Genomic DNA, 15,108 nt, shown 5'->3' with positions numbered 1-15,108 from the left:
TAGTGGGGCTTGGAAGGGGGTAGGCCTGGCTGAGGGGGCTGCAGCTACAGCCCTGCTTCTTGGTCTCTGTTTTCGCTTGGTGCAGGTGAACAGGAACTTCATGGAGGTCTAGTCATGTGGGGGGGGGTGAGACATACTGGGACAATGTCAGGGGACAGGGGAACAAGCTGCCTAGGGGTGAGGCTCATTGAGGTTCCCAAATCCAAGGACGAGAGCTCTGAAGGCAGGAAGGACCTGAGGTGAGGAGGAGGGACCTGCTCAGCAGTGTTGTGCACAGAGACGACTAGAGAGTAGGAAATGCAAGGCTAGTGTCTGGAGGGAGGTGGCAGCTGGTGTTGTGTGAGGTAATGGAAAGCCCAGGACCACTGCTGGGAACAGGGCTTGAGAGAGAGAGTAGGCAGAGGTCTTTGCACACGAGAAGGACCAGGCATTGAGTGGGGAGTGGGCCTTAAGTGGACTGAAGTTACCAGGGTCATGGCAGGAGTTAGGAGAAGGACAGACGTAGCCAGGAACCAGGGCCACTGGGTTGTGAGGGACAGTGGCATGGAGAAGCTGAGGAGAGTTACTTCTGGACTCTGGAACCCATGTGACCAAAAGTGAGCTTTAAGATAAAAGGGGCCATGAAAGGAAGAACTATCAGCTGGGGAGGGTGGAGGGCCGGCTTCAGGGGATCCCAGACTCCCTCAGAAGTGGGAGGGAGGGAGTGCACGGAGCATAAAAGAGTGGCTTGGGCCAGCTGAAGGAGTCCATTTTAGCCTGAAAGCTGTGACAGGAACAGAACACCCAGCAGGAAGCCCTTGGAGAAACCCACCAGGCAGGGGAGGGAGCAGCTATGGGGCGGGGGCAGGTAGCATTGACATGTGATCCCCCAGCAGAGGGGCTGCTGCTGCGGGCTAGGAGGCTGCTGTCTGTTCTGAGCCTCCCAGTCCCGAGACTTCATTTCCCAGCGTGCCTGATGATGACTGTGCTCGGCAGCTGCCTAAGTTCAGGGCACCACCACAACAGCAACTGTGTGAGCAAGGACTGCCACCCAAAAGGGGTTCCTGAATTTTGTGTCTTGGTTCCATTCCTGGCACTGATGAAGCTGGGCGATCTGGGTAAACCCTTGATCCTTTCTGCCGTCTCAGTGTCCACACTGGGGTGGTGACAGAAGCCATCTAAGGGCCACCAGCCTGCATCCCATGATGGAGAGCTTTCTTAACCTGTCTCAGCTGTAATCCCCGTGGTGGATGTAAGGCTGGGTCCTGGATTCCTCTGAGCTCTTAGGGGTGAAGAGGTCCCTGGGATCTTCCCAGCCTGGAGGGCTCATCCCTCCATCACATGGAGACTTCATGGCCTCCGATCCCCAGTATTCCTAAGACACTCCCTCAGAGGAGTTTTCCGCCAAAGTCATGGGAAGCTGCTGCTGTGGACCTCAGTGCAAGCCCTTTGTTTTCCTCTGTCTGCCCCTCATGTTGTGTCTAAAATGCAACCATTAGGTAAGAATTCCTTCGGCTAGATGTGGATTTTTAAAGCTATCATGCCTTGGCAAGGAGTTTGTGAAGGGCCTGTGAGACAGCCACACCCTACTGGGAAATAGGTTAGCTTAAACAAGCAGACTCTGAAAGAGAGAACTTGTCCAGAGTTTGAGGGAGACAGGTGGAAGGGACAGAGGGTAGAAAGTCCCACGAGCTGTGGGGGTGGGCAGGAACTCAGGATCCACCCGTTTTTTCTGTTCCTGTCCCCAATTATAGGATACCCACTAGTAGTGAGTAGCTGGGTCAGGAGTCATGCCACTCGCTACTCCTTTCCCAGACCAGGGCGCTGAGGAACGCCCAGGGCATTCAGCCTGGTTGGATATAAGAGAGGGCAGTGGAGCTGAATTTTCCTGTAGCTGGGCTCTCGCATGGAGCTGCTGTTCCACAGTCCAGGCGCCACGGCAACGGGAGAAATAAACACTCTGGGCCTCACAGAGTTCTGCCGTGATGCGACGTCATTCTCCATTCCAGCCATTGGGCCCCGTGTTGGCTGCACCTCTGGCTTCAGCTGCTCAGCCCAGGCGTCTTCCCGCCCACCCCCGAGCTGTTTTGGAGTCTCTGAGGTGGGCTGGTAGTGGATGGAGGAGCCTGGGCAGGGGTACTGGCTCATTGCCTCTCAGGCCCTGCTTCTAACTGCTACTATTTTCTCCCAGCCTTCACTATGAAAAAGCCCAAGGGGGCCAGGAACTCGGAGCTCTATTCACAGCACCCAGAGAAGGAGGAAGGGGTGCCCTCATGTCAGGAGATAAAGCGGACTCCTGTCCTTTTGGCCACACTCAAAGGTGAGAGGCGTCCTGTCCTGGGGCCCATTCTGTTAGTCTGCGGCAGAGGCTCTAGCCTGCCGGCTATGAAGCCCCGGCAGACACTCCTCAAGACCTTAAAGCAACCTGAACCTTCAAGCTAGGCCCACCCACTGGCTCTGTGAGATGCTGGAAGAGGGTCGGGACTTGGGGGAATACAACATATTTTGAGGAAAGGGTTAGGAGCATTTAGTTTGATTTTTGCTTTTTAGGGCGCTAGGGATTGAACCCAGGGAGCTATACATTATAGGTGAGGGCTCTGCCACTCAGCTACTTCGCCAGCCTTGCCTTAGTGATTTCTATCTCCTTCCAGTGGAGACCAGGTAAATGAATTCTCACTAAGTTGCTACAGACTGATTATTACTTGGGAGGTGTTTTAGAGTGGTGAGTGATTAAATGTTTGGATCCTGTTGATTCTCACATCACCAGTCACTGCGGCTGGATAGAGCGATTATTTCTTAGCCTCAGTATTGTTATCCGTAAGGTGGAAAAGATGAGAGTATCTGTCTTCATAAGGTTGTCTAGAAGCTCAACTGAAATAACCATATCAAGCGATTAGCATGAGTCTTGGAGAGACCAAGTTCCCAATTAACTGTGGCTGTTGCCTTTCTACAATGAGCTGTGGAGCCACAGGAAATTGCATTTTATCTCTGCATACTACCTTCCTTGTAGGGAACCAGATCAGTGCCCAGCTCTGTGGCAGTATGCCATCAGCAGAGCAAAGCCCCCTGTGTTCTCATGGTACATCACGCCGGGGGCTGAGGTGAAAGGTTGTCTTGTCTGTCCTCACAGGTCCAGGGCCTGCCAAGTACCGCCGGCAATCCTGCACTGGCTATATAGACCACGACCCCTCCATGTTTCAGGAGCCAGCGTACAGCCTGCACAAACGGCACAGTGAGAAAAGTGAGCATTCCCCGCTGTCTAATCACTCTAAAGGGTCAGGGCTACTGTCCGAGATCGCTGCCACTGGCCACCAGGGGCTGGGGCTGCTGAAGATGGAGACAGAAGGAAGCCAGTAACCGGCACATCTGAAGGTAGCCAGGAAGCTGTGGGGGACCTGTCACTGGCAGAGCAGGGTTCTCTGTCCCGGGGGCTTCTGCGGGGGAAGCCAGCAGTAGTCAAAGATGACCTGTGGCTGACAGCCAAGGCCAGCGGGATGAGAGGTTGGGCGGGGTATGGTCATGTGTTTGGGGGCCCAAGGTCTAGGGTGACTGCCTCCTCCCCCCAGTCACATCTCTTTGGCAGAGGTTTCTTGGCTGGGGTTGAGCCTTTCTCAATACTCACAGTAGCTACAATGGTGTCATTGCCCTTGGCACCAATCCGGATGTGTCTGCGGTAGGAGACTGACCACACTGTGGTCCTATAGTTGTCCTGCCAACAGTCTCCAGCAGTCATGCACAAAAAGTCCCATTTTACAGATGAGAAAATCAAAGTCCACAGATAGCCACAAGCCAGAAGAATCTGAAGGGAGCCCTTGGTGGGATGGCAGCCGTGGCAGTGTGGCCCTTTCTTCTTCCCTGCAGAGACTTCAGACGTGTTCAGCCCCGGGCCTTGCTACTTTTTGGATCCCAAAGCTACTCGTTTTGGGATGTCTACTTGCCCCCAAGTCCCCATGGAGGAGCGTATCTCCAACCTACGTAAGCTGGGAAGGTGGGCCATTGGGAGGATGGTGTGTGTGTGAGGGGCACGCATCCTTAGAACCTGGGAAGAGCAGGGGCATCCCTGAGAGTGATGGCATCTTCTCAGCATGTTATGTTGTGTGACGAACTGGCTTCAGGAAGTGCAATGCTCTCCCGGCTTCTCTCATTTGCAGGTATAAACACCACACCAGCCTCCTGCCAATACAATGTTGAGAAGACTCAGCCCCCTGGGGAACGTACGGCTCCCCAGTACAGTTTTGGCTACCGGTGTCCATACAGAGTGATGGACCCCAACCCGGCCCCCAACCTGTACAAGCTGCCACTCTCGATGGGGCCCAACACCCCTGTCTTCCGAGCTGCCCCCTGCTATAGTCTGAGTTCCTCACACAAGAATTGGTTCTACAAGGAGAACATAGCAGGAGGTCCTGGACCCGCTACGCATGCCCGACCTGAGCCATCCATCTACCAGAAACGCAGCCCCGTATTTACCATGGCCAAGCGCTTTGCCTATCCGCTGGACCACACCCTTCGGCCTGGCCCTGGCTCCCACAACATCCAGCCAGTCACCATGCACAAGCCCCGCATACCTGCCTTCACCATGGGCACCAAACACTCGCCCTACTTGTGCCCACTGATTGTGGACATTCTTGACTGAGCCCCCTGCTGGGTACTGCTTTGTGACCAGCACACAGATGCATTGGATAAATATTTTTGTTTATTTATTCCTTTGTTTGCAGTCTCACCTGCCTCTTCTGGGCCCCGAGGGGCTGGGGATCCTGGGTAAATGTAACTGGTGTACCTGGGTTTCCATGCTGGTCGGGGAAGCCCGGGAAGGCCCACTGAGAGTGGGCCCTGACAAGCTATATGGCCTTCCCTTGCTCTTCGCTGGCTCTCACAGTCCCTTTCCAACAGTGCTGGCGATGGCCCTTGATGAAGTTTGAATTCCTCTAGTTCTAGAGCTGTATCTCTGGTCTCTGCCATTGGTTAGCCCCAAGATAGGAGCAGAGGAGCCAGGACACGGGCAGAAATGGCAGGGGTCCATCTTGGTTTGGGATGAACAGAGAGAAGCTCCTGGGGAAGAATCCAAACGGACATGTGGAGAGGTAGAGTGACAGCATGCAGGGTGATCAAAGAATGCAAGCTGAGGGATAGCTCCAGCAAGGGGCTCTGGCTGTACCCACAGGGCTTTAGACAGATGGGACACAGTGGTTTTCCTATTATTTATTTGTTGTTTTTGTTTTTGTAACCCAAGTTGTCCTCAGCTTTCCAAGTAAGGGACGTTGCACAGCACTATCCCAGGGAAGACACAGCACACCCGAAGGCCAGCGAGGACGATGCTGGAGTCCGGTCAGCCTCTGGGCTGCTGGGAGGGCTCTGAGGGTCACATTCTGTCTTTGGAGAGTCACTTGCCATGTCCCCAGTCTCAGCAGCTCAGCTTAGCAGAGCACGTCAGTGTGGCCAGGGGAGGGCAGTGCTGCCTCAGTCTTCAGGGCCAGGACTGGCTCCACCTGCTTTTGGGTGTGGGTACCTGTGGCTGGGGCCTTCCAAGCAGGCATTCGCCAGCCCTTGACTCTTGATTCTTCCCCTCCAGATTCCTAATTCACCTCAACACCTTGAGCAGTTCTCTCCCACTCTCTATCATAGGAAGGGGTTGATAGCCCCTGATCTGCAGTTCACTAGGGATCAGATCCGGGAGATAGGGAACCTTGAAAAGAGAAGAGAGAGGCTATGACTGCAGACCCTATTGGATCAGCCAGAGAGGGGCATGCAGAACCAGAACCAGTGCCTGATGGCTTGTCCCCTCTTTATTTGTTTTATTTATTTATTTTATCTCATTTTGAGGCAAGGTCTCTCTCTGTAATCCTGGCTGTCCTGGAACTCGCTATGTAGACCAGACTGGCCTTGAACTCAGAGAGATCTGCCTGCCTCTTTGTGTGTTAGGTGTTCAAGTGTATGCATAGGTGTGTGCATGCAGAGGCCACAGTCAACATTCAATTCCTCTCCACTTTAATTTTGGAGACCAGGTTTCTTATTGAACTGGAGCTCCTTGGTTTGGCTGGCCTGGCTGGCCAGGGAATTCCCAGCAACCCTCCTCAGAGCTGGAGTTACAGGTGGGTTGCCATGCCTGATATTTTTACCAGGTGCTGGGGCTCAAACTTGAGTCCTCATACTGTGTGCCAGGCAGTTTACTGACTGAGCTGTCTCCCAGCTCCAGGATTATTTTAATTAATTAATTAATGCATTTTTTCTTTTTTCGAGACAGGGTTTCTCTATGTAGCCTTGGCTGTCCTGGACTCGCTTTATAGACCAGGCTGGCCTCAAACTCTCAGGGATCTGCCTGCCTCTGCCTCCCTGAGTGCTGGGATCAAAGGTGTGCACCACCACGTCTGGCTCCCAGCTACAGGGTTTTGTTTTCTTTTGAAGACAGGGTCTTTCTGTGCAGCACAGGCTGGCCTTGACCTTGTGACCCTCCTGGCTCAGTCTCCGGAGTGCTAGAATTTCAGGTGTGTGCCACTGCACTTGTGTTAACATTGCAGTTTTGGCTGAGATGAAAATTGTATTGAATAGACCTAAGTATGGACGGCAAGGAACTGAGATTACCGTTGGATGATGAGAAGAGACCCAGCAATGTTTAGGAAAGAGGGTTGTGGTAGCCGCTTGGGTTTATACCTGGCTCAGGGCCCTGAAGTCTCTTCCTCCCAGACTCCGAGTCTATGTTTGTCCCATTCTCCCCAAACCTCAGCAATTCTGGCAGAGAGAGAGAGAGAGAGAGAGAGAGAGAGAGAGAGAGAGCGCCTGCCTGCTCAGGGACCCATCTGTCTTGCAGCAGATTAGAAAGATGTCATTTTGCCGACAATGCCATTTATCACAGCGGCTGCAAAAATTAGTGATGCTTGGGCTGAAAATGTTGGATGGGGGTGGGAGTGGCAGGTGGCAGCTGCTGAGCTCTCCTGTGTCTTTGGGTCAGGTGAACCTTAGACCAGTATCCTCACAGGCTTTTTTATTTTTTTATTTCTCTGGTTTTTCAAGACAGGGTTTCTCTGTGTAACAGAGCTCTAGCTGTCCTGGAATTTGCTTTATAGACCAGGCTGGCCTTGAACTCACAGAGATTGACTGCCTCTGCTTCCTGAGTGCTGGGATTAAAGGTGTGTGCCACCCCTCCCCAGCTTGAGCAGGCAGTTTCTGATGGAGTGCCTAGCACAGGCCAAGACCACTGTTAGAAAGATGAAACTGAGTCCTCAGGCGTAGAACCAGCCCTGGCTACATAGTAAAGGAGTGGCGTGTCTCCAGATCGGTTTTGGTATGTGACCAGGATGAGGGCTTAGTGTGGGATTAGAGCTTTCATCCTGGGACTGAGTCCCATTTTTTTCTTCCCTAGACAGATCAGCCTGGCCTCTAGGCTCACCAGATATAAGTAGGGTTGGACATGAGAGCTAGAGGGGGTTCTTGGAATGGATTTGGGATTCTGCGGGATGGAGAGGAGAAGGAAAGAGGGTCAGAGTAAGTCACTTGTGGACATATGTCCCTTAGCTATAGGTACACTGAGCCAAGCTCTCTTTCAGAGAAATGGAACACCTGTGGCTTACCTTTTCTCTTATACCTGCTACCCCCAAACACATACCTTGCACTGTCCTCCCAGGAAGAAGGCAAGCTTCCCCAAGACTCCACAGCAGATAGTACCCTCACTACCCAGGCACCTCTGCATCTTACACACCCTGGGCTGGCTCACAGTTGCACCCCAACTCCCCAGAAGCAAAGGATATCTATCTAAATATCTATCATCTCTAAATATCTAAATATCTATCTATCTATCTATCTATCTATCTATCTATCTATCTATCTATCATCTATCTATCTATCTATCATCTATCTATCTATCATAGATATAGATATATAGTCTATAAGAATGGTGGAGAATGTGCACACACACATACATGCATGCAGACGTGGGGGCCGGAGTGGGAGAAGAGTGCTCTATGCTCATGAAGGAGCTGGGGTGCTCTGGGTCAAAGGAGTCGTTTATCCACCAGGGTAAGTCAGGTGCTCTCTGCCTTACCTCTTTCTGCCAGCACTCAGAAAGAGCCCCCAGAGGGAGGGTAGCCCTTTAGGTCCTCATGCCTCAAGAGGCAGGATGGTAGCTGATCGGAGAATGTCTCCTGGAGTCCTAAGGTGGGAAGGTGCGTGTCTCAGCCGTCCATGGTGGAAGAGGACTTCCTGCTGTTCCCCTCCACTTCCCATGCCTGCAGCTTCCGTTTTGGTCTAGCTCTTCTCACTGGGTGTTCCTTCCTTTGGTCCCCACCACTACTTTCCTTCTTGATTCCTGTGTCCCTCTGCCCTGTTTATACCCTAGAATAAAGATCGACATTTTCAATTACCCCGAAATAACACAGCTGCTCTTGGAGGCTCCAGCCTCTAAGAGGGTGTGTGTGTGTGTGTGTGTGTGTGTGTGTGTGTTTGTGTGTAATGTCATATGAGCACTTGTTTGTGTTTGGGACCCATGTGTGGGAGCAGGGGGTCATCCATGGTCCCAGTGTCCTTTGTTTGTGTCCTTTCCATCTGGAGCCTTCATTTCTTCCTGGGAGATTGGAAGCACGTTTCCCTTCAGGGGAGGAAGGGAGACAAAAGAGAGAAATAAAAAACTGTCATTGCTGTCTTGTAAACACAGTTGCAGTGCACAGCAAGCGGAGACTCAGCAGGAGAAGGGGACAAGCAGGGGAGAGGCAGAGAGAGCTGAGGAGAGGGGGCTGTAAGATGGGGGTGGGCATTGGAGAGGAGAGCAGTGGGGTGCTGGGGAGGAAGGGTCCCTTAGTTCTCCCCCGAAGCCTGGGTGCGGGGATGTAGGCAGAGGGAGGCTGCCTGGGGAGGAGAGAGATGAAAGGGTTGGTCGAGAATTGTGGAGGGGATTCAAGCAGGAAGACCCTGATGGCAGGTGCCAGGTAAGTAAGACAGACATGCCTTGCTCTTGAGGAACGTGGTATCTGCCGGAAGCAAAGCAGCAGCTTCATGCACAGTCCCTGCCATGTTCCAGGTACTCACGTGAACAAAGGATCAGAGAGGGTAGGTTGAGCAGTCCAGCAACACAGCTGGAGGTGAGACAGAAGTTTCCAGGTGTGTGTGTGGTGGGGGTAGTGGGAGGGGTCAGCCTGGCTGCAGTTCGCAGCTGAGAGAGAGGGTTGAGGGGTTGGCTCCAAAACATTTGGTTGCAGGACTTTGTATAAACCCTCCCTTCTCTGGATCATCAGTTTCCCCACTGTGGGGAGCATCAAACATCTGGATGTGATGGTCTCCCCGCCCTGGTTGGCTGACTGGAGGTGGAAGGGAGTGAAGACCCCATCAGCCCTGGGTGAGGGACTCATCAGCAGCCAGACTGCAACCTCGGCAGCTGGAAGGAGGCTGAGGCTCAGTCAACTCCCTGCTGCCTCCACGTGGTAAGAATTGGGTACTGCAGAAAGTGGGTCTCAACTGTTTCCCAAATCGGTTCTTCCTGGCTTTATCTTGGTGGCCAGAAATAGAAGGGACTTGCTGTCAGGTTGTCCACAGCAGAAACTCAGCAAGGTACAAGGTGGCACCTCTGCTCTTCATGGGAAGCTCTGGATCTTCCAGGAGCCCTCTTGCTCTCCTCCAGCAAGAAGCTGCCTCATTTTCTGAGCTCCCTCTGCATGCCAGGCAGTGGATCCCTTGAGATCTCAAGCGCTCTGTCCTGGGTTCACTCTGCAGCATCTACTGGAACCTCACAGTGACTGAGCTTATTTTGACCCCCATTTTCTGGTAAGGAAACAGGTACAAAGAGGTTGCTTAAACACACAGCGGTGGAGCAAGGATTCAAACCTAAGTCAGTTTCTCCTCTAGGGAGAAGCCCTCATTTGGAGACAAAAATTTGCCCCTGTGAACATGTGACAGTCATCTGGGGCTAGGCTTTGGGCTCCAGGGTTAGCTTTACCTTTGTATGCTATGTAAATGGACAAGGCCCATTCCTTCATTCATGGTGTGTGTGTGTATGTATGTATGTATGTATGTGTGTATGTGCGTGTGTGCCAGCGCGTGGACTCCTCAGAGGTCTTTTCTGGCTCTGGACTCAACAGGTTCAGTTGAAAGCTTCCAAGGCTTGTGCCTGAGGTGAGAGAGCAGAAGACTTGGAGGTGCATCATTCTATTCCCGAGTCTTGCACAACAGTGTGTGAGATTGGGGGTGTGTGGGGAAGCTGGTTTGTGAGTGTGGAGCAGGTGCAAGGTGAGAAGCCAGCCCTTGGTCCTGGGCATCTTTTCTTCACTGCCAACCACGGAGGGGAGTTTTTCTTGGCAGGAAACAGCCTCATCAATCAGTGGCAATGGGGGGCTGACAGGCAGCCCCTCCTCATGGCCGGGGCTTCAGGCAGACTCATAAATCCCACTCTAGGCTGGCTGTAAATTCCTGTGATTCACACCAGCCTCTTGGAGGACAGAGACATTTGGGGCCATGGGAGAGGCTTTTCTCTCCTAGGCAGAACAGGTAAATATGGAGGAGTCGAAGCCACGCAGAGGGCTGAGTCCGCCTCCCAGAAGGCATGGGGTAGGATCTCCTTTCCCCAGAGAAAACTTAGGTCCACTCGGAGCCACCTTGGCCCACCTGGGCCTCAGCTGAGTCCCACAGTAGTGTGGCCTGAACCAAACTACCTATGCACACCTTGGGAGGATGAGTGTGCAGTGTCTGAGTTCCATGGGACCTGTGACCAGACTGTGTGCGCCCTACATGGCCCTCAGCAAATGGCCCCTGACTTTTCACACAGAGTTCTGTCCTGGTGGCCATGAGAGCAAAGGGACACAGGGCCTTGTCTGCATAATTTGTATTCCAGGGGTCTAAAGTCCAATGCTGCTCAAGCAGAGAAGGGCCTCAGCCATTGTTAGCATCCAATCAGGGCTTCTGTTACACTCACACACCCTCCAAACTCTTACTTGCTTTTGTTTTTTGTTAAGTTGGCTTACTTTTAAAATTCAAACGTGTGAGTTTGGCTCTTCTTCAACGAGATTTGTAAAACCCTAATCTAATGCACTACTTAATACACACAAACATATATGCACACACATGTGTAACTCCCTTCCATACTTACAAGAATATCCAGTCATCACTCCTTTCTGGTGGCGTCAGCATCCACAGATTCACTCAACTGAGGATTTAAAATATCTGGAAAAAGTCATTACTTCACACACGCACACAAACACACACACACACACACACACACATTCTGTGCATAGAGCATAGGTGTTTAAAAGCAATGGAGAAAATTTGAGGCAATTGGGAAGCTGTGCTCAGGTTATAGCAGATACAAAGCGTTTTGCACGAGGCGTACTTTCTAAACCGCTCGGCACCACCGTGGCTCACACACCACTCTGTGAATATTGATTTCCAGTCTTCCCTCATCTTAGACAAAGAAACCAAGGCCCAGAAGTGTAGGCACCTGCTCCAGGTCACACAGCTGTGGGCTTAGCAGGTCTGCCCAGCCGGCCCAGTCTGGTGTTCATTATCCGGCAACTGTACTGGGTGAGCAGGGCTTCCTTCCAGCTGGAGCACACTGGGATTCCTGAAGGTTTTTGGAGATGGTGCCCAAATACAGAGGCATACATGGGAAAGGGTTTCTGGTAGCAGGCTAACGGGATGTCGCATAGCATCTTGAGTCTCTTGGTGGGACCAGACCCTGACCTCTGACTAGCCCTCTTCTCTCTCCCCCTTTATGGTGTCTGTGCATTTGATTGCACCTCAGGGTTAGCAGGGAGTAGAGGCGGAGGGCTCAGGGGAGGGAGAGAGCAGGGCCCTTCAGCAGACCTTCTCCAGGGAGCTGCCTACTGAGCAATAATTAGAGGTTCTTGCTCCCAGGCTGACAAGGAAGGTGGCCTCATTAGAGAGCCTTCCACTACATTGCATAATCCTCACCTACAGGCCTAGCCTCCTGCTGCCATGGCCACCGCTATCATCCAGAGACGTGCCTCAGTGGCTCTCTGGTCGAGGACAGGTGCCCACTCCAGGGAGCCAGGATGGCAGTATGTGCAGACAGCTAGAGTGTGTGGACACAGCCTAAAACAACCATGCTCATGCGTGGGGACGCATGGTGCACACGAACAAACAGAGATGTGTACAGTAACATGTGTGTTCCCCAGCTTGGCCACACAGGCATGGAGTTAACACACCAACATTGCATAGAGATGATCTGCTGCACATGTGATGAGATCCTCAAGGAATGTAAAATCTCATGCCGGCAGTTGCGTGTGCTGACACAGACAAGCAGACTTCCCACAGCTCAGGCACACATGGGCTATTCAGAGACACATACAGGTCAGACCTGCAGATTTGTGCAGAAGCCCAGGTCACAGGTGACCCTGTTTTGTGCAGGGATACCCGTATGTGCATATTTCTTCATAAAGAAGCACATGCACGTATTTTTCTTGGACTCTAACAAGGCTCAAAGCTCTGGGATTTAATTCCCTGGAGGAAGAGCAGAGACAGGCACTGAGGATGCCATTAATTCTTAGTATTCTGGCAGAGAGGGAAAGGAAAAGTAGGAGAAAGTGGACAGAGCAGAGGGGACACAGAGAGGGAGGGGCAGCTGGAGGATGACCTAAAGGACTGGGAGCTGAGGAGGTTGAGGGATGCTCAGGACTCTGGAAGGTTGATGCTTCTGCTTGGACCAGGCTCAAGGGCCTTTTGCCCTGGTCCTAAAACCAGCAGGCTGTCAAGGTCAAGTGGCTGGGCTGGGGCAGAAGCCTCCTTTAGTGCTCTTGGCACACACATGGGATAGAGACCATGTGTGTCTCGTGGGCTTTCACCCAGACAAAATCAGCCCGGGACCTCCAACCCTGACCCCACTTCTCCTCCAGAGAGGGAGTTGCAGGGGCGGAGTGCTCTTTTCACAGGAGACACAACTGCGCTGTGAGATTCCTCCCAGATACCAAGACAGTTCCCTGCACCCCTGCCTGACCTCAGCCTGAAGATACAGATGGAGACAGAGGCATGGACTCTGAGGGACAAGAGGGATGAGAACCAGGAGAAGGGAAGTGGACCTGGATGGAGGATGCCAGAGACAGGAAGTGGCACTGAGCAGGGACAGAGAGGTGTGAAGGAGCCAGACACAACCAGAGCTATCCAGAAGTTTTCAGAAACAGAGAGACAAAGAGCAGGGCAGGTAAATGAGGAACAAAGACCAGGAGATGGGGACAGTTAACCAGATTCGGATACTTCCCTGTTCACACAGGAGCCATTTCTCAGCCTCTGGCAGTGTGGAAAGAACTCTGGCCTTGAGGGACGCTGCATGACCTAGCCCAGGCCACCTAACACCTAGGCTCTGGCTATTGGTCTATAGAGTTGGGTACTACTTTGGCGGCTGAGAGGGCTCTGAGGCTCCCAAGTGTGGGGCGGTGGCTGGCCCTTCTTTCTCACATTCTCCTCTGAGTTATATGGGGCTGAAGGTAGGAGTAAGAGGTTTGGCAAGGGTGGAGAGGCTAGGCCACCTTTGGAAGTCCCTAAGACAGTAAAACGGGTGGAGGAGGGATATCTCTGTGAGACCAAGGCATTGTACTGGAGCCACGCCGCACTGAGTGATGGAGCATTTGCCCTGAATATTGAAAATGCATAAACATCCATTTTCAGCCACCGAGGCAGATATAAATACGAGTGGGGTGGGCAGCCCTCAGCTCTAATTTACTGGCTCTGCTCCTCTGGTGGCACGGGCAGTTACGCTGGGCTGTCAGGAGCCTTTTCAGGATGGCTTTGTGACTGCCAGATGCCACCTAAGTCTGTTCTCCTGGAGAAGCGGCCCTGCAGGAATTGCTGCAAGGGAAAGGCGGCCATTCCCAGGCTCTGAATCACCAATCCTGAAGTGGAAGCTTCCCGTTTTGGGAACGAGATACCCCTCAAGATACCTTGAGAAGTAAGGGGAAACTGAGGCACAGAGAGAATTGCATGGCCAGTGGTATCTTTAAATATCCTACGTTGTGGAGAATCTTCCTGACCCAGTGTGGTGTAAGAGATGAGACAAAGGAGTAAAGACAGCCTGATGGAGAGAAACCACCTTTCCTCAGTATCCAGTCTTTCCTAAGCCCACTCTGGGGGGTGGTTCCTTCAGGTTGAGCCATGAGGCCAGAACCGTGTTCTAGATCTTCCTTGGCACAAAGCTCTGATGGTAGGCAGAACATTTTCCATCATTTGATCCTTCTAAGGACCCTGAGACTCTTGTCTATAGGAGAGCTGAATGGGTTATTCCTACCCCGAGTATGAGCCTGCTACAGAGGAAGGGAGCAAGGCAGATGCTGGCTGCCGGGACTGTGTGGGAAAACCTGTCAATAGGAAGACATGAAGTCAGGAATGTGCCAGGCAGAGTGGCACAGGGCCTGGGCACAGGGCAGGAGTAGGGGTGGGGAGAGTTGAGTTTGGGTAGGAGGCGGGGCTCATCGAGGGTGGGCTGAGGCTGAGCCTGGACAGTAAAGCCATTCCTTCTGTTCGTTGTCCTTCCTCCTCCCTTTTGTTTTTGCCAACACCAGTGAGGAGATATCCTCAGGTCCCAGACCGCTGCCCTCCAGGCCTATCTGGAAACAAGGTCTCAGGACAGGCCAAGCTGATTAATGTGGACTGTGGGTGGCTACCGAGATTGATGCAGAGAGGGAGAAGTGCCACAAAGACCCGTGGGTGCCAAGATCTCATTTGTCCTCACACCTTCCTGCTTTGAAAGGGGTGGCAGGGGCATGGCGAGGTGGAGCACCTGCCAGCGCAGGTGCTGTGATTTGCTTCTGGGGATCTTTCTGTTGGCTCGCAGCCCCAAACTTGCCCCTTTTTAATGCTGTTCTGGGCAACCAGGGTAGAGTTCTCAGAATGCTGTGCTAGATGTTCAGGCTGGCTGGCTCTGGGTACAGTCGTCCCAGCAGGAGGAGCTGGCAGCCTTTCACCTCCAGAGCAGGCTCTTCTGGACTGTTCCAGTCTCTCCCGCAGGGTGGCACCTCCAGGGAATACGCCATCCTTCACTTCATCGCTCTTCTTTGGCTGAGGGTGACAGGACAAGTGTTTGTCCCGTGCTGGGAGGCAGGTATAACGGTTAGTTTTGTTTTTTTTTTTGTTTTTAAACTCTCAACATGATATAAGCTGGAGTCGCCTGGGACCCTCGACTGAGGAATTGCATGGACCAGACTG

At 52.5% G+C, this 15,108-nt stretch overlaps 1 protein-coding gene across 1 annotated transcript; it reads left to right on the top strand.

Moving 5' to 3' along the window:
* The first annotated feature begins 1,962 nt into the window (after positions 1 to 1,962).
* Positions 1,963 to 4,647, top strand: Cimap1c (ciliary microtubule associated protein 1C). Its single transcript, XM_021633530.2, has 5 exons — positions 1,963 to 2,080; positions 2,171 to 2,299; positions 3,110 to 3,220; positions 3,841 to 3,954; positions 4,131 to 4,647. The coding sequence occupies exons 2-5, from the start codon at positions 2,179 to 2,181 to the stop codon at positions 4,610 to 4,612; spliced, it is 828 nt and encodes a 275-aa protein (XP_021489205.1). The 5' UTR covers positions 1,963 to 2,080; positions 2,171 to 2,178; the 3' UTR covers positions 4,613 to 4,647.
* Positions 4,648 to 15,108: the final 10,461 nt, after the last annotated feature.

The sequence above is a fragment of the Meriones unguiculatus genome, chromosome 1, assembly GCF_030254825.1.
Source record: "Meriones unguiculatus strain TT.TT164.6M chromosome 1, Bangor_MerUng_6.1, whole genome shotgun sequence".
Lineage (NCBI taxonomy): Eukaryota > Metazoa > Chordata > Mammalia > Rodentia > Muridae > Meriones > Meriones unguiculatus.
Note: the sequence above shows the minus strand (reverse complement) of the source record. Positions and strands in the feature narration are given on the sequence as shown.